The sequence below is a fragment of the Scyliorhinus torazame genome, chromosome 12 (genome assembly GCF_047496885.1).
Source record: "Scyliorhinus torazame isolate Kashiwa2021f chromosome 12, sScyTor2.1, whole genome shotgun sequence".
Taxonomy (NCBI): Eukaryota; Metazoa; Chordata; class Chondrichthyes; order Carcharhiniformes; family Scyliorhinidae; genus Scyliorhinus; species Scyliorhinus torazame.
Window position 1 is genome coordinate 92,313,819 of NC_092718.1, and position 17,727 is coordinate 92,331,545.

The window sequence follows — 17,727 nt, forward strand, 5'->3', positions numbered from 1 at the left end:
CTTGGATGAGGGAGTTGAAGGGTGGGTCAGTAAATTTGCAGACGATACGAAGATTGGTGGAGTTGTGGATAGTGAGGAGGGCTGTTGTCGGCTGCAAAGAGACATAGATAGGATGCAGAGCTGGGCTGAGAAGTGGCAGATGGAGTTTAACCCTGAAAAGTGTGAGGTTGTCCATTTTGGAAGGACAAATATGAATGCGGAATACAGGGTTAACGGTAGAGTTCTTGGCAATGTGGAGGAGCAGAGAGATCTTGGGGTCTATGTTCATACATCTTTGAAAGTTGCCACTCAAGTGGATAGAGCTGTGAAGAAGGCCTATGGTGTGCTAGAGTTCATTAACAGAGGGATTGAATTTAAGAGCCGTGAGGTGATGATGCAGCTGTACAAAACTTTGGTAAGGCCACATTTGGAGTACTGTGTACAGTTCTGGTCGCCTCATTTTAGGAAGGATGTGGAAGCTTTGGAAAAGGTGCAAAGGAGATTTACCAGGATGTTGCCTGGAATGGAGAGTAGGTCTTACGAGGAAAGGTTGAGGGTGCTAGGCCTTTTCTCATTAGAACGGAGAAGGATGAGGGGCGACTTGATAGAGGTTTATAAGATGATCAGGGGAAAGATAGAGTAGACAGTCAGAGATTGTTTCCCCGGGTGGAACAAACCATTACAAGGGGGCATAAATTTAAGGTGAATGGTGGAAGATATAGGGGGGATGTCAGAGGTAGGTTCTTTACCAAGAGAGTAGTGGGGGCATGGAATGCACTGTCTGTGGAAGTTAGTTGAGTCGGAAACATTAGGGACCTTCAAGCAGCTATTGGATAGGTACATGGATTATGGCAAAATGATATAGTGTAGATTTATTTGTTCTTAAGGGCAGCACGGTAGCATTGTGGATAGCACAATTGTTTCACAGCTCCAGGGTCCCAGGTTCGATTCTGGCTTGGGTCACTGTCTGTGCGGAGTCTGCACATCCTCCCCGTGTGCGCGTGGGTTTCCTCCGGGTGCTCCGGTTTCCTCCCACAGTCCAAAGATGTGCAGGTTAGGTGAATTGGCCAATGATAAATTGCCCTTAGTGTCCAAAATTGCCCTTAGTGTTGGGTGGAGGTGTTGGCTTTGGGTGGGGTGCTCTTTCCGGGAGCCGGTGCAGACTCGGGGGGCCGAGTGGCCTCCTTCTGCACTGTAAATTCTCTGATAATCTATGATTAATCTAGAACAAAGGTTCGGCACAACATCGTGGGCCGAAGGGCCTGTTCTGTGCTGTATTTTTCTATGTTCTAATCAGAGGGTCAGTGCTGAGGAAGTGCTGCACTGTCAGAGGGTCAGTACTGAGGGAGCGCCGCACTGTCAGAGGGTCAGCACTGAGGGAATGCTGCACTGTGTTCTCTTGTTCACGTGAGACATTGAACTAATATTCCCCCCCCCCCCCCCCCCCCACAGCTCCGCCCACTTCCCTCTCCTGTGGGCAAAGATCCCGCAGCTGCTCTTTGGAAGAAGAGCTGGTATCCTTCCCGTTGTCCCGAGGCCAGAATTTACCCCGGAACCAACACCACTGATGTGTCATTATGACATGCTGTGGGATCTTGCTGTGCACAGTTTGGCTGCTGCACTCACTGTAACACAATTAGTGACAACACTGGAGGCGCATTTCATTGGCTGTGAAGCACTTTGGCACATCCCGAATTTCAGAAGGGATCTGTCGAGAATCTTCTTGTTATTGGATTCCACTGTTTGTGATGGTGACCGGGAGATTATTGCGAGACTTTGTTCTGTATTGATTGTCCCTGGTCTGACCGGACCAGACAGCACCTCATTCAGGGGAGAGCTGTCTCTGTGCAAGAGGTCACTGACCCTTCGAGATGGCAGTGAATTTGGATGAATAGTTCCTTCCTGATTTGAGGCTACTGTCTGGGCAAGTGATATCTTCCTCTTTCACAGGCCTCTCTCATTTCCTCCCCCCCCCCCATATCCTATTATAGACACCCAGCTGGCTCTGCCACTCTCTCCGTCCTGTGAGTTTACTGGAGTTGGACAGGGAAAAAGGCAGATTTATTTTGGGGGACTATTGGGAGGGGGTGGAGAAAAAACGAGGTTTAATTGCCCCCCTACCCAAAATCAAAACAAACGATTGCTCCCCCCTCCCACCTAAAATGAGAAACGGCAAGGCCAGTGCTCAATTGTCCTGAAAGTATTGGTACATCTGAGAGGATAGGAACAGGCCATTCAGCCACTCGAGCCTGTTCCACCCTTCAATGACCAACCAACATCTTACCCTTGTTTTTCCATATCCCACATCAACTTGACCCAACAAAACTCCATCCATCTCAACCGTGAAAGCTCAATTGGGGGTAGGAGAAAAGAGTCCCATATTTTCACTCCCCATTATGAGGAGTGTTTTCTGATATCACCCCTGAACATCATGGCACAAATTTTAAGGTTCTGCAGCACCCCCCCCCCCCCAACCTACCTCTTATTCTGGACTCTCCCCACCCAGAAGAAATAAGTTCCCCCGATCTTTGCAATTTTTAGGATCAAGCCCAATGTGAAGATGATTAGTGGTTCCCTTGTTCCCTGTGCGACCCTTCAGCAATATCCTAGAATAACCACTGCCAAGGGATGTAACGCCATAACATTCCACCCTGCCCCCACCGTGTTACTTCACCGTTGGCCTATGGGTAATTCCAGCATCAAGGTTGAAATCTGCTGCTGGCAAAGAACGAGATCCAGATCATGATCATTCACTTTTCTCCGTGGAACCAGATCAAGTATCCACATGCGGATCATTGACAGAACCGGATCAAGAATCTGGGAACTTCATTACCCTCCGCACGCCCGGATTAACAATCAGGGTGGAGATTCAGATTATTCACCTCGTTCCACAGAACGGGAGCAAGTCACCAGGCTGGAGAAGGCGCACGGGGATTCCTGGTTTATACCAGCAACCGGGAGCTGTGCAGCTGAAATTATTTGCCTCCCAGGGGATTTAATGAAGGTTTACTCGGCTGATTCCTGGGAAGAGAGGGCCATCCCATAAGAGGTTGAGTAGAACTTGTTGATATTCCCTGGAGTTCAGAAGAAGGAGATGATCTCACTTCTATGCATAAAATTCAAGGAGGTTTTGACACGGTTGATGCCAAGTTGCTGTTTCCTTCCCCTGACTGCGTTCTCCCCCATCACCAGGCTGGAGAGTTCTGATCTCAGGGGTCACACTCTCAGGGTGCAAGGGCACAGCCATTTTGAACTGAGAAATAACTTCACTCGGAGGATCTTTGGACATTTTCTCCCCCCAGAGAGCTACCGAGTATGATTATTATTCTATTCAGGACAGAGATATATTTATTGGCACCAAGTGATATACTCGGGAAAGCGGAGTGAGGTACAAGATCAGCCATCTTATTGAACAGGGCAGCAGGTTTGAAGGGCCGAGGGCACATTCCTTCCCTCGGGAGTGTTTGATGGGGACAGTGTAGACAGACCTTTATTCTGTATCTAACCCCATGCTATACCCGTCCTGTGAGTGTTTGATGGGGCCAGTATAGAGGGAGCTTTACCCTGTATCTAACCCCACACTGTACCCGTCCTGGGACTGTTCGATGGGAACAGTGCAGAGGGAACTTTACTCTGCATCTAGCCCCGTGCTGTACCTGTCCTGGGAGTATTTGATGGGGACAGTGTACAGGGAGCTTTACTCTGTATATAACCCCGTGCTGTACCTGTCCTGGGAGTATTTGATGGGACAGTGTAGAGAGAGCTTTACTCTATATCTAACCCCATGCTGTACTTGTCCCAGGAGAATTTGACCGGGGACACTGGGGGTTAAGTGGGAAGAGCGTGCGATTGTTTGAGATTAACGTACCCCAGAAAAATCTATTGCAGGATCAATACAAACACGTGAGGCATTTCAGGCTCAGCTCGATAAGATGATAAACAGAATGGCAGCAGTGAGGCTTGTCCATGTCATTTATTAACACAGTACAACGCAAAACATCATTTGCAAAAACAGGTTTGTTTGTTTTAAGTTATCAAACATGATTTACACGGTGTCCTTTCACTTACAGTATCAAACACTCTGTACATCTCTTCCCCAGGGGTTTAAATCTCTTGCCCCCACATCAGAGGGCCTCTGACTGCCACAAACGCGATGAGCGAGGGCTAGTTAACAGTCTGTATGATTACAAAAGGAAGTAATCAGGACGCAAGGCTGAAGGTGAAGGGAACACAGCCCTCGCTTCTCGGCTGTGCCAAAAGAGCCCATGGCTCACTGCCAACTCTTCCCAGCAGGAGAGGCAGACAGTTCCTTAAACCCTCCCCACCTCAGCTCCGATCCCTCAGCAGCTCACCGCCTCTCTCTCCCTTCTGTCAGTGCGGCCTGCTCGTCAGACTGGCATCGCGCCACTCTCCCTCAGCCCACGTTGCTGTGGAGAATCTTCAAAGACCAGCTCGTGCCTTTGCAGTCAGAGGGGAGTGGCGTTGGGACGAGGATGTGGGAAATCAAAGTTCTAAAGGCTGCACCGACCTGGGGTCAGGGCTATGTGTGGCGTGGCGGGAGAGAGAACAAGAGGACAAAATCCAGCAACTGTGAATCTCATCTTCTGCCTCCTGCCCCCCCCAGCTCACAAACACCTCGCCTGATACAGTCCATAACAGCTGTGAAGAGGGATAATGTAAACCAAACCGAAAGGGGAGGGGAGGGGGCTGGATTTACTTGCTGCACAGATTCAGGGGTGAACTAATCGAAGGGTTTAAAGTGATTAAAGAATTCGATAGGGGCGAGAGAGAGAAACTATTTTCTCTCTGGGTGAGGGAAAAGTCCAGAATAAAGGGTCAGAATCTTACAATTGGAGCCAGGCTGTCCAGGGGGTGGCATACAGCCCTGAGGGTTCGATCCCGGCTCCAGGTCACTATCTGTGTGGAGTTTGCACATTCTCCCCGTGTCTGCGTGGGTTTCACCCCCACAACCCAAAATGTGCAGGTTAAGTGGATTGGTCACACTAAATTGCCCCTTAATTGGAAAAAAAAATAATTGGGTACTCTAAATTTATAAAAAACAAAGTGGGAATCCAGAACTTTCTCCCCACCAGCAAAGTTATCAAGATCCCAGAGATTGATGGATTTTTGTTGGATGGAGGGGTGTGGTTGAGGATTATGGAACCAAGGCAGGTAGATACAATGGAGCTTAGATACAATGAATTGTGATCTGCAAGAATGGTGGAAGGGGCTCGAGGGGCTGAATGACCTCGTCCTGTGCCTCCAAACCCCAGGAAGATAGAATAATCCGTGCTCAGACCCCTTTCAATTTAGCATTTCGATGTTACTCGCTAACCAGCAATAAACAAATCTCCACCCGCCCCCCGGGATGTGTGGCGCTGTGACAGCACCTCCACGGACTGCAGCAGCTCAACAAGGTGACTCGTTGCCTCCTTCTCAAAGGCAACAAATGCTGGCCTGGACACCCACATCTCGTCAATGAATAATAAAAAAAATGCGCCACCTTCATATAAAAGATTCATACTTAAGATTCTGCCTAGGGATCAATCAGAACAGATCCCAAGCTCGTTCCTTGTCCCTGGAAGAAATAAAACAAAGATTTGGAAAGACGATAGCACGGTCCCGAGAGGGGAGGGAGGAGCAGAGAGCCGTTTTAACATTGCACTGTTACTAAAGAGATTGTCTCGGACTGTTCAGAACAATTCCCATAGGAGGATTAAATTCCAGTCACAGGCTGAATTTGTACTCAGCAGCTCACATCCCAGAGAGAGAGAGAGAGAGAGGAAGGGGTTGGTTGAGGCAGGCGTGTGAGAGAAGGGGGGCATGCAGGGGGGACAGGCGTGCAGGATAGAGGGCAGGCATGCGGGAGAGGGTGCACAAAAGGGAGCGAGAGAGAGACACTTAGTGTGTGAGAGAGAGAGAGAGAAAACACACAAGACAGAGAGGGAAAGAGAGGAAGACAACACGACATTAACAACTTTACACATCAGAGAGAGGTCTTCGTGCTGGATCACAGCCTGTTCCCTTTGGGATAAAGCCCCGCTGAGGTGCGTGGGGGTGAGCAGAGCGAGAGAGGTGGCGAGGGCACTCCTCAGGACAGACCCCCCAAGTTGGCAGGGTGTCGACCAACTCCAAACGCAGCCTCATTGCAGTCAGGGAAATTCACACATTTCTTCTTGCCCCCAATTGATCATCCCTCACATCCCCCCTCCCCTCCTCTCTGTTGTAGCGACGTGTGTTGTACCATCAGTGAATGATCCAAGATATCAAGGTCTCTGTACATTCCAGTAAAAATAAAAACTTGTCTTCCTTTGCTCGATGCCATGGATGTGGCTCTTCCACAGTCTTCCCCCCTCCTTCCGGTTAACCAATCGTCAGGCCAAAACCACACTGGAACTTGTTCTTCCTGTGGTTGAGGAAGGCTCCCATTGCTAAGGTCAAAGGTAACGGAACTAGCTTCTTCTCTAAAGTCGCTCCAACAACCCAGTTGCTGTCTACGGACCCTGCAGAGAGAGACACGCACAGGATAAACAGCATGTTCAATCCTTCAACATATTTCCACAGTCTGTAACTACAGATCACTGGGTAGTAAAGCGTGGCAATCAGGCTGGGAGACAACTCCAGGACTGAATTTACACATGTTATATGTATTCTGGAACTATCCTCCACTTACTTGGGTGGCATGGTGGCACAGTGGTTAGCACTGGCTAGTATAAAAAGTCATGCTACAGCTGTATAGAACATTGGTAAGGCCGCACTTGGAATATTGTGCACAATTCTGGTCACCACACTACCAGAAGGATGTGGAGTCTTTGGAGAGGGTTCAAAGGAGGTTTACAGGATGTTGCCTGGTCTGGAGGGTGTTAGCTATATGGAGAGGCTGAATAGAACCGGACTTTTTCCATTAGAAACAAGGAGGTTGAGGGGTGATCTGATAGAGGTCTACAAGATTATGAGGGGCATGGATAGAATGGATGGGCTGGCACTCTTTCCCAGCGTGGAGCGGTCAGTCACCAGGGGCCATAGGTTTCAGTTCCGTGGGGCAAAGTTTAGGGGAGATGTGTGAGGCAGGGTTTTTACGTAAAGGGTGGTGAGTGCCTGGAACACATTGCCAGGGGAGGTTGTGGAAAGTAGACACATTATAGAGGGATACGGCAATAGGAATTGTTGAGGGCTTTTGGCAAAGGTTGGTATCATGACTGGTACAGGCTTGGAGGGCCAAAGGGCCTGTTCCTGTGCTGTATTGTTCTTTGTTCACTGTTGCTTCACAGCTCCAGGGATCTAGGTTCAATTATGGCCTTGGGTGACTGTCGGTGTGGAGTTTGCACATTCTCCGTGTGGGTTTCCTCCCTGTGCTCCGGTTTCCTCCTATGGTCCAAATATGTGCAGGTTAGATGGATTGGCTATGCTAAATTGCCCCTTAATGTTCAAAAGGCTAGGTGGCATTACTGGGATAGGATAGAATTGAGGGCTTAAGTTGGGTGCTCTTCCCAAGAGCCGGTGCAGACAATGGGCCGAATGGCCTTCTTCAGCACTATAATTTCTATGATTCTACTGCATTGTTAGGAGACTTTGTTGTAGTTAACTATCCTCCACTCACTGCATTGTCAGGAGACTTTGTTGTAGTTAACTATTCTCCACTCGCTGCATTGTCAGGAGACTTTGTTGTAGTTAACTATCCTCCACTCACTGCATTGTCAGGAGACCTTGTTGTAGTTAACTATCCTCCATTCACTGCATTGTCAGGAGACTTTGTTGTAGTTAACTATTCTCCACTCGTTGAATTTCAGGAGACTTTGCTGTAGTTAACTATTCTCCACTCACTGCATTGTCAGGAGACTTTGTTGTAGTTAACTATCCTCCACTCGCTGAATTTCAGGAGACTTTGATGTAGTTAACTATCCTCCACTCACTGCATTGTCAGGAGACCTTGTTGTAGTTAACTATTCTCCACTCACTGCATTGTCAGGAGACTTTGCTATAGTTAACTATCCGCCAACTACTTTGTTGTCAGGAGACTTTGATTTAATTTTAGTCCTGGGCCCAGTTTGCTGTAGTTCACAGAGGCTCTGTTTAAACAGATGCCGCTTGTTCTATGTCCTACCACAGCCACAACTCAATGAAATTCCTGCATTCTATCGCACCCTTCACAACCATAGGATATCTCAAATGCTTTACAGTCAATGAAGTTCTTTAAGCGTAATTTCTGTCGTGGTGTAGAACATAGCAGCTATTTGTACACAGGCCCCCCAAAACAAACAGTGTAATACCCATAAGAAATAGGAACAGGAGTCAGGCTATTCAACCCTTCAAGCCTGCTCCACCATTTAATAAGATCATGGCTGATCTAACACTAAGTCTACTTTCCTATCTTATGTCCGTAACCTTAATTCCTCGACTGATTAAATACTGATCTCAGTCTTTAAAATGTTCAAGGACTCGGCCTCCACAGCTTCCCGGGGTAAAGAATTCTAAATAATCACTGCTTTTTGAAAGAAGAAATTCTTCCTCAAATCCGTCTTCAATGAGCATCCCCTTATTCTGCGGCGATGCCCTCTGGTCCTACACTCTCCCATGAGTGGAAATACCCTCCCAACATTTACCCTGTCTGACCCCTAAGAATTGTAAATGTTTCAATCATATCACCTCTCATTTTTCTAAATTCCAAGGACCCAAACTGTTTAATCTTTCCTCATGTGGCAGTCCCTCCATATCGGAGATCATCAAAGAAACAACAAAGAACAAAGAAATGTACAGCACAGGAACAGGCCCTTCGGCCCTCCAAGCCCATGCCGACCATGCTGCCCGACTAAACTACAATCTTCTCCACTTCCTGGGTCCGTATCCCTCTATTCCCATCCTATTCATGTATTTGTCAAGATGCCCCTTAAATGTCACTATCGTCCCTGCTTCCACTACCTCCTCCGGTAGCGAGTTCCAGGCACCCACTACCCTCTGTGTAAAAAACTTGCCTCGTACATCTATTCTAAACCTTGCCCCTCTCACCTTAAACCTATGCCCCCTAGTAATTGACCCCTCTACCCTGGGGAAAAGCCTCTGACTATCCACTCTGTCTATGCCCCTCATAATTTTGTAGACCTCTATCAGGTCTCCCCTCAACCTCCGTCATTCCAGTGAGAACAAACCGAGTTTATTCAACCGCTCCTCATAGCTAATGCCCTCCATACCAGGCAACATTCTGGTAAATCTCTTCTGCACCCTTTCTAAAGCCTCCACATCCTTCTGGTAGTGTGGCGACCAGAATTGAACACTATACTCCAAGTGTGGCCTAACTAAGGTTCTATACAGCTGCAACTTGACTTGCCAATTCTTATACTTAATGCCCCGGCCAATGAAGGCAAGCATGCCGTATGCCTTCTTGACTACCTTCTCCACCTGTGTTGCCCCTTTCAATGACCTGTGGACCTGTACACCTAGATCTCTCTGACTTTCAATACTCTTGAGGGTTCTACCATTCACTGTATATTCCCTACCTGCATTAGACCTTCCAAAATGCATTACCTCACATTTGTCCGGATTAAACTCCATCTGCCATCTCTCCGCCCAAGTCTCCAAACAATCTCAATCCTGATGTATCCTCTGACAGTCCTCATCGCTATCCGCAATTCCACTAACCTTTGTGTCGTCTGCAAACTTACTAATCAGACCAGTTACATTTTCCTCCAAATCATTTATATATACTACAAAGAGCAAAGGTCCCAGCACTGATCCCTGCGGAACACCACTGGTCACAGCCCTCCAATTAGAAAAGCATCCTTCCATTGCTACTCTCTGCCTTCTATGACCTAGCCAGTTCTGTATCCACCTTGCCAGTTCACCCCTGATCCCGTGTGACTTCACCTTTTGTACTAGTCTACCATGAAGGACCTTGTCAAAGGCCTTACTGAAGTCCATATAGACAACATCCACTGCCCTACCCGCATCAATCATCTTTGTGACCTCCTCGGCATCCTAGTAAACCTCCTCTGTACTGCCTCCAATGATAATGCCTTTCCTTAAATAAGGGGACCGAAGCTGTACACAGTATGCTAAATGTGGCCTCACTAGTCCCTTGCACAGTTGCAGCAACACCTCTTTACTTTTATACTCCAGCCCCTTGAAATAAAAGGCAGCATTCCATTTGCCTCTCCTATTACCGTCTGCAGCTGTATGCTAGCCTTCTGGGGTTCATGACCCCCAAGCAACAGCTTAAACCACATCATTTGGATTTTGAAAAAGTGATATTGAGTGACAAATAGTAACCCCAAGACACAAGGAAAGAATTTCCTTGCGATGGTGTAGACGTGCTGTTAGGTAAATTAGACATTCCGACTTCTCCCTCAGAGTGTGGCGAGATTTTCAGTGACGTTAATGTAAGCCTACTTGTGACACTAATAAAGATTAATACACAATTCCTATAAACTCCCTCCTGCTTCAAGCACCAGCCCTGTTAAGTCCCAGGCTCTCTTCACCCCGCCCCCCCCCCCCAAATTCAATCTCCCCCTTAACCTTCTATTCTCCGAAGGGCAGCACGGTGGTGCAGTGGTTAGCAATGCAGCCTCACAGCAATGAGGACCTGGGTTTGATCCCAGCCCCGGAGTTTACACATTCTCCCCATGTCTGCGTGGGTCTCACCCTCACAAGCAAAGAGAAGTGTATGGTAGGTGAATTGGCCACGCTAAATTGCCCTGAATTGAAAAGAAAAGAATTGGGTACTCTAAATTTAAAAAGAAAAACTTCTTTCTACAAGGAGAACAATCTCAGCCTCTCCACCATGAAGTGGAGTCCCTCACCCCCGGGAGCATGCACCCTCTGAGGGGCCCTGACATCCTTCCTGACGTGGTGGGCAGAATTGGACAGAATCTTCCAGCTGCGTGGAATCCAATGTCTTCTGAGAGGATGGAGGAGCTCAGAAACAGGAGGGTGTGCTTCTATCAGGGACTGATTCACCCACACAGATTGAAGCCCCAATTTAAACTCTATTCTGGGCTGATTCGAGACGGTGTCCAAGGCCTCAGCAGAAATCCTCAAGGGGCTTTGCCACCTGATTCGGATAGGAGCCTGCAGCAATTCACAATGTCCCAGTGCAGTAAAATGACCTTCCAGTTCCAGGTGAGTGAGACCTGGTCCTTGGGATCGGCAGGAGATAGTTAAACAATTACGTTACTGACCTTTAAACAGGAGGTTTGCTTTGGGAAGGTCCAACTGATAACCGAACGTCACACTAGTGTCCTGCATCCGGAGACTGGCTTCCAGTTCCACACCAACTTGTAACTGAGACGGAGAAAGAGTGGAGTGTGAGAAAAGTGGCCGAAAAGAGGGAGGGGGCCGGAAAAAGAGCGGTGAAGTGATGGAGGAGAGATTGGGGAGGGGGGTTAGTGTGCGAGAGCTTGAGCGCGCCTGAGAGAGCGAGAGTTCGCCCGAGAATGCCCCCGGGAAAGCGCCCGAGACGGCGAGCGCGCCCGAGACGGCGAGCGCGCCCGAGACAGCGAACGCTAGAGCCCAAGAGCTAGACGAGGGGGCGCGCGGCCGGGACGGGCCGGGACGGGCCGGGGGGGGGGGCGTGCGACGGCGCGCCGGGACGGGGGCGTGCGACGGGACGGGGCGTGCGGCCGGGACGGGGGGCGTGCGGCCGGGACAGGGGGGCACGCGGCCGGGACAGGGGGGCACGCGGCCGGGACAGGGGGGCACGCGGCCGGGACAGGGGGCCTGCGACGGACCGACAATCAGGACTTTGGGGGGGGGGGGGGGGGGGGCGTAGTGGTCGGCACAGAACAATAGAGGCTGCAAATTAACCTGAGAGTGGGGATTATTTGAACTATTCCTACCTGCTCATTGGCTTTGTGGTAATAGGAAGCATGCGCTCCTGCCTGACTCAGTGTCAGTGTCCCAATCCAATTGCTCCCTGTGGGGGTGTAAGGCAGAGGAGCGGGATCAGATCATGCACACAGCTCCATTCTGAATCCTACGCTGACAAACAGCAGCAATCTACACACCAACAGCAGCCCCGTCACGGCTCGTGCTACTGTAACCTTTATCCCTGTCCTTGTAACCGCTGGACCTCACCACACTCCAAGTGAGCTTCCCACACTGTGCCCCCTTCCAGCCCAAACAACCCTCAGTTCTGTAATCTCCTCCAGCCCTTACAACCCTCCCTTTCTCTGTCACCTCCTACAGCCCCTACAACCCTCCCTATCTCTGTAACTTCCTCCAGTCCCCTACACCCTCCCTATATCTGTCCTCCTGCATTCCCCTATAATTCTCTCTATCTCTTTCATCTCAAGCATCTACAACCCTCCCGATCTGTATAACCTCCTGCAGCCCCTACAACCCTCCCTTTCTCTTTCACCGCGTCCAGCCGCGACAACCCTCCCTATCTCTGTAACCTCCTTCAGCCGCGACACCCCTCCCTATCTCTGTAACCTCCTTCAGCCGCGACAACCCTCCCTATCTCTGTAACCTCCTGCAGCTCCTACAACCCTCCCTGTGTCTTTAACCTCCTCAAGCCCTCCAAGATCTCTGCGCTCCCACCCAATTCCGGCCTCCTAAGCATCCTCTGATTCCCATCGCTAAGCCATTGGCGGCTGTGACCTCAGCTGCCTGGAACCCTTAGCTCTTGAATTCCCTCCCTAAACCTTGCCATCTCATTCCCACCCCCTGCCTCTCCTTTAAGTGGCTCCTTAAAACCAACCTCATTGACTAAGCTTAAAGTGTAATATCTGCTCATCTGGTCCAGGGTCAGATCGATGTTCCTCTGATACTCCTTGGCATGTTTTGCAATGTTAAAGGAGCTATATAAATCTAACCAGGGAAATGGGATGGGGGGGGGGGGGGGGGGGGGGGTTTGCTCCATTAGGGGTTCCGTTGGAGGAAACCGACAGGAGCCCCACACATTGCCAAGTCTCCAGCACACATACAGAGCACTGTCAAAGCTACTCGCTCAGCCCTCCGGGTTTCCCTCTTCTTCCCAACTTGGGATTGAAAGCTGTCCCGAGTATGGGCCATTCTGTTTTGAGAGGGTGGTCTGGTTCGCCAGCATCCAGGAAATCACAAAACCATCATCCTCAGCAACCAATTTGGTGGGGGACAGATTCAGGAGTCAGAACGGCTGAAGAACGAGTGCCGTTAAACAGAATGAAGCAACACCACCACCTGCTGGCGGGAAATGAAACTATGGCAATGCTTGTCCATCAAGTCTGAGAGGTAAATTCACCATCATACCAGATGTTCCCAGATGACCATAGGTTGCTTTCCCCTTTGAGGGGGAGAGCTGACTGGTGGTGGTCCTACGTCCTACTCCGTCCTACGTACGAAGTGTTTCCGGCAACGATGGGCCGAAGGGCCTCATTTTGTGCTGTAAACGTCTTTGACATCACCCCATAATAGCCAGGCTCAGATTTGAATGTTCTGCCCCTTGTTCTCGATTCCCCAGCCCCCTGCTCCCCCGCCCCCACCAGACAGGGTTTCCCTCTATTGAGCATATAGAATTCTGTAGCCATCTTTAACATTTGACATTACCCATTAACCTTCGATACGCGGGGTAATACAAACCTAGTCTCCACAACCTGCCCTCTGAATTTAACCCATGCCTCTCCGCAGAACAATGGCATTGCTAATCATCCATTCAGTGCATACCACTATAGCCCCTGGTAGACTGCTGGCATCCAATTTAACTTGTGTGTGATGTCAGAAAGACAGGTGGAGACATGGTCTAAACAAGTGTACTGGGCACGCCTGGCTGACGTACCTGTATACCTGCCAGCGACAGACATCACAGCACCCTCCTCCCCGGGTCGGCGGTGATAGACGAGCTCTCCTCCCAGGGCCAGGCTGGCTGTGATACTCTGCAGATAGTGGGCCACAAAGATACCTGCCAAAACAACATGAGAAAGGTTCACACGCCACAAATAAATCACATCACACCTTCTGCAGTATACGTTAATCACCGAACAGAGAGGTACCGCCCATCGCTGTGTAACTCTGGGACACGGTGCCAATGGGGACGGGTCTGTCACTTGCTGTGTAACATTGACACAGTGCTGGTGGGGTGCGTCTGTTGCTGTGTAACACTGGGATATGGTGCAGGTGGGGATGTGTCAGTTGCTGTGTTAACACTAAGACACGATGCTGGTGGGCAGTGCCCATCTATGTAACACTGGGACACTGCTGGTGGGGACGGGATGAGCCTGTCGTTGTGTAACACTGGGACACAGTGCTAATGAGGACGGACCTGTCGCTATGTAACACGGGGACACGGTGCTGGTGGGGGGTTGTCGCTGTGTAACACTGTGCTGGTGGGGACGGGTCTGCGCTGTGTGACACTGGGACACGGTGCGTAGGGGGTCGGGTCTGTCGCTGTGTAACACTGGGACACGGTGCTGGTGGGGGGGGGGGGGTCTGTCGCTATGAAACACTGGGACACGGTGCTGGTGGGGGGGGGTCTGTCGCTATGAAACACGGGGACACGGTGCTGGTGAGGGGGGGCGTCAGTCGCTGTGTAACACTGGGACACGGTGGTGTGGGCGGGTCTGCGCAGTGTGACACTGGGACACGCTGCTCGTCAGAGGGGGGCGCAGTGTCTGTCGCTGTGTAACACTGGGCTGGTGTTCACGGGTCTGTTGCTGTGTAACACTGGGACACGGTGCTGGTGGGGACGGGTCTGTTGCTGTGGACCACTGGGACACGGTGCTGGCGGGGACGGGTCTGTCGCTGTGTAACAGTGGTACACGGTGCTGCTGGGGACGAGTCTGTCGCTGTGTAACACTAGGACACGGTGCTCGTGGGGACTAGTCTGTCGCTGAGTAACACAGGGACACTGAGCTGGTAGGGGTGAGTCTGTCGCTGTGTAACACTGGGGAACGGTGCTGGTGGGGACGAGTCTGTTGCTGTGCAACACTGGGACACGGTGCCGGTTGGGATGGGTCTGTCGCTGTGTAACACTGGGACACGGTGCCGGTTGGGATGGGTCTGTCGCTGTGTAACACTGGGAAACGGTGTTGGTGGGGATGGGTCTGTCGCTGTGCAACACTGGGACACGGTGCTGGTGGGAAAGGGTCTGTCGCTGTGTAACACTGGGAAACGGTGTTGGTGGGGATTGGTCTGTCGCTGTGCAACACTGGGACACGGCGCTGGTGTGAATGGGACTGTCGCTGTGCAACACTGGGCCACGGAGCTGGTGGGGACGGGTCTGTCGCTGTGCAATACTGGTACACGGTGCTGGTGTGAACGGGCCTGTCGTTGTGCAACACTGGGACACGGTGCTGGTGGGAAAGGGTCTGTCGCTGTGTAACACTGGGACACGGTGCTGGTGGGGACGAGTCTGTTGCTGTGTAACACTGGGGAACGTGTGGGTGGGGACGGGTCTGTTGCTGTGTAACAGTGGAACACTGTGCTGGTGGAGGCGAGTCAGTTGCTGTGTAACACTGGGACACAGTGGTGGTGTGGACCAGTCTGTCGCTGTGTAACACTGGGATCCGGTGTTGGTGGGGGTGAGTCTGTCGCTGTGCAACACTGGGAGACGGTGCTGTGGGGTAGGGTCCGTCGCTGTATAACACTGGCACATGGTGCTGGTGGGAACGGGTCTGTCGCTGTGTACCACTGGGACACTGGGCTGGTGAGAACGGGCCTGTCGCTGTGCAACACTGGGACATGGTGCTGGTGTGAATGGGGCTGTCGCTGTGCAACACTGGGACACGGTGCCGGTGGGGACGGGTCTGTCGCTGTGCAACACTGGGACCCCGTGCTGGTGTGAACGGGCCTATCGCTGTGTAACACTAGGCCACGGTGCTGGTGGGAAAGGGTCTGTCGCTGTGCAACACTGGTACACGGTGGTGGTGTGAACGGGCCTGTCGCTGTGCAACACTGGGACACGGTGCTGGTGTGAATGGGGCTGTCGCTGTGCAACACTGGGACACGGTGCCGGTGGGGACGGGTCTGTCGCTGTGCAACACTGGGACCCCGTGCTGGTGTGAACGGGCCTATCGCTGTGTAACACTGGGCCACGGTGCTGGTGGGAAAGGGTCTGTCGCTGTGCAACACTGGTACACGGTGGTGGTGTGAACGGGCCTGTCGCTGTGCAACACTGGGACACGGTGCCGGTGGGGATGGGTCTGTCGCTGTTTAACACTGGGACCAGGTGCTGGTGGGGACGAGTCTGTCGCTGTGCAACACTGGTACACGGTGCTGGTGTGAACGGGCCTGTCGCTGTGCAACACTGGGATACGGTGCCGGTGGGGACGGGACTGTCGCTGTGTAACACTGAGACACGGTGCTGGTGGGAAAGGGTCTGTCGATGTGTAACACTGGGCCACGGTGCTGGTGGGAAAGGGTCTGTCGCTGTGCAACACTGGTACACGGTGCTGGTGTGAACGGGCCTGTCGCTGTGCAATACTGGGACACGGTGCCGGTGGGGATGGGTCTGTCGCTGTGTAACACTGAGACATGGTGCTGGTGGGAAAGGGTCTGTCGATGTGTAACACTGGGACACGGTGCTGGTGGGAACGGGTCTGTCGCTTTGTAACACTGAGACACGGTGCTGGTAGGGACGGGTCTGTCGCTGTGTAACACTGGGACACGGTGCGGATGGTGACGGGTCTGTCCCTGTGTAACACTGGGACACGGTGCTGGTAGGGACGGGTCTGTCGCTGTGTAACACTGGGACCCGGTGCTGGTGGGGACGAATCTGTTGCTGTGTAACACTGGAGAACGCGCAGTTGGGGACGAGACTGTTGCTGTGTAACAGTGGAACACGGTGCTGGTGGTGGCTAGTCAGTTGCTGTATAACACTGGGGAACGTGCTGGTGGGGACGAGTCTGTTGCTGTGTAACACTGGGACACAGTGGTGGTGTGGACCAGTCTGTCGCTGTGTAACACTAGGACACGGTGCTGGTGGGGACTTGTCTGTTGCTGTGTAACACTGGGACACAGTGCTGTGGGGTAGGGTCCGTCGCTGTATAACACTGGCACATAGTGCTGGTGTGAACGGGCATGTCGCTGTGCAACACTGGGCCACGGTGCTGGTGTGAACGGGCCTGTTGCTGTGTAACAGTGGGACACGGTGCTGGTGTGGACCAGTCTGTCGCTGTGTAACACTGGGACAGGGTGCTGGTGTGAACGGGCCTGTCGCTGTCTAACACTGGGACCCGGTGCTGGTGGGGACGGTTCTGTCGCTGTGTAACACTGGGACACGGTGCTGGTGTGGATGGGTCTGTCGCTGTGTAACACTGGGACACGGTGCTAGTGGGAAAGGGTCTGTCGCTGTGTAACACTGGGACACGGTACTGGTGTGGATCAGTCTGTCGCTGTGTAACACTGGGACACGGTGCTGGTGGGGATGGGTCTGTCGCTGTGTAACACTGGGGAACGGTGCAGGTGGGGGTGTCGCTGTGTAACACTGGGACACGTTGCTGGCGGGGACGGGTCTGTCGATGTATAACACTGGGACACTGTGCTGGTGGGGTGGGGTCTGTTGCTGTGTAACACTGGGACACGGTGCTGGTGTGAACGGGCCTGTTGCTGTGCAACACTGGGACACGGTGCTGTGGGGTAGGGTCCGTCGCTGTATAACACTGGGACAGGGTGCTGGTGGGGACGTGTCTGTCGCTGTGTAACACTGGGACACGGTGTTGGTGTGAAGGGACTGTCGCTGTGTAACACTAGGGCACGGTGCTGGTGGGGACGGGTCTGTCCCTTTGTAACACTGGGACCCGGTGCTGGCGGGGATGGGTCTGTCGCTGTGTAACACTGGGA

The 17,727-nt window shown here is 51.8% G+C and overlaps 1 protein-coding gene across 1 annotated transcript in view; it reads right to left on the reverse strand.

Moving 5' to 3' along the window:
- Window positions 1-3,937: 3,937 nt before the first annotated feature.
- Window positions 3,938-17,727, reverse strand: part of LOC140386556 (mitochondrial import receptor subunit TOM40 homolog) — a 117,533-nt gene continuing 103,743 nt past the window's right edge. Inside the window, exons 6-9 of the mRNA XM_072468977.1 lie at window positions 13,727-13,849; window positions 11,808-11,884; window positions 11,151-11,253; window positions 3,938-6,482 (exon numbers count right to left, since the gene is read on the reverse strand). Coding sequence (XP_072325078.1) covers window positions 6,343-6,482; window positions 11,151-11,253; window positions 11,808-11,884; window positions 13,727-13,849 — 443 coding nt within the window. The 3' untranslated portion in view covers window positions 3,938-6,342. The remainder of the gene's footprint in view (window positions 6,483-11,150; window positions 11,254-11,807; window positions 11,885-13,726; window positions 13,850-17,727) is intronic.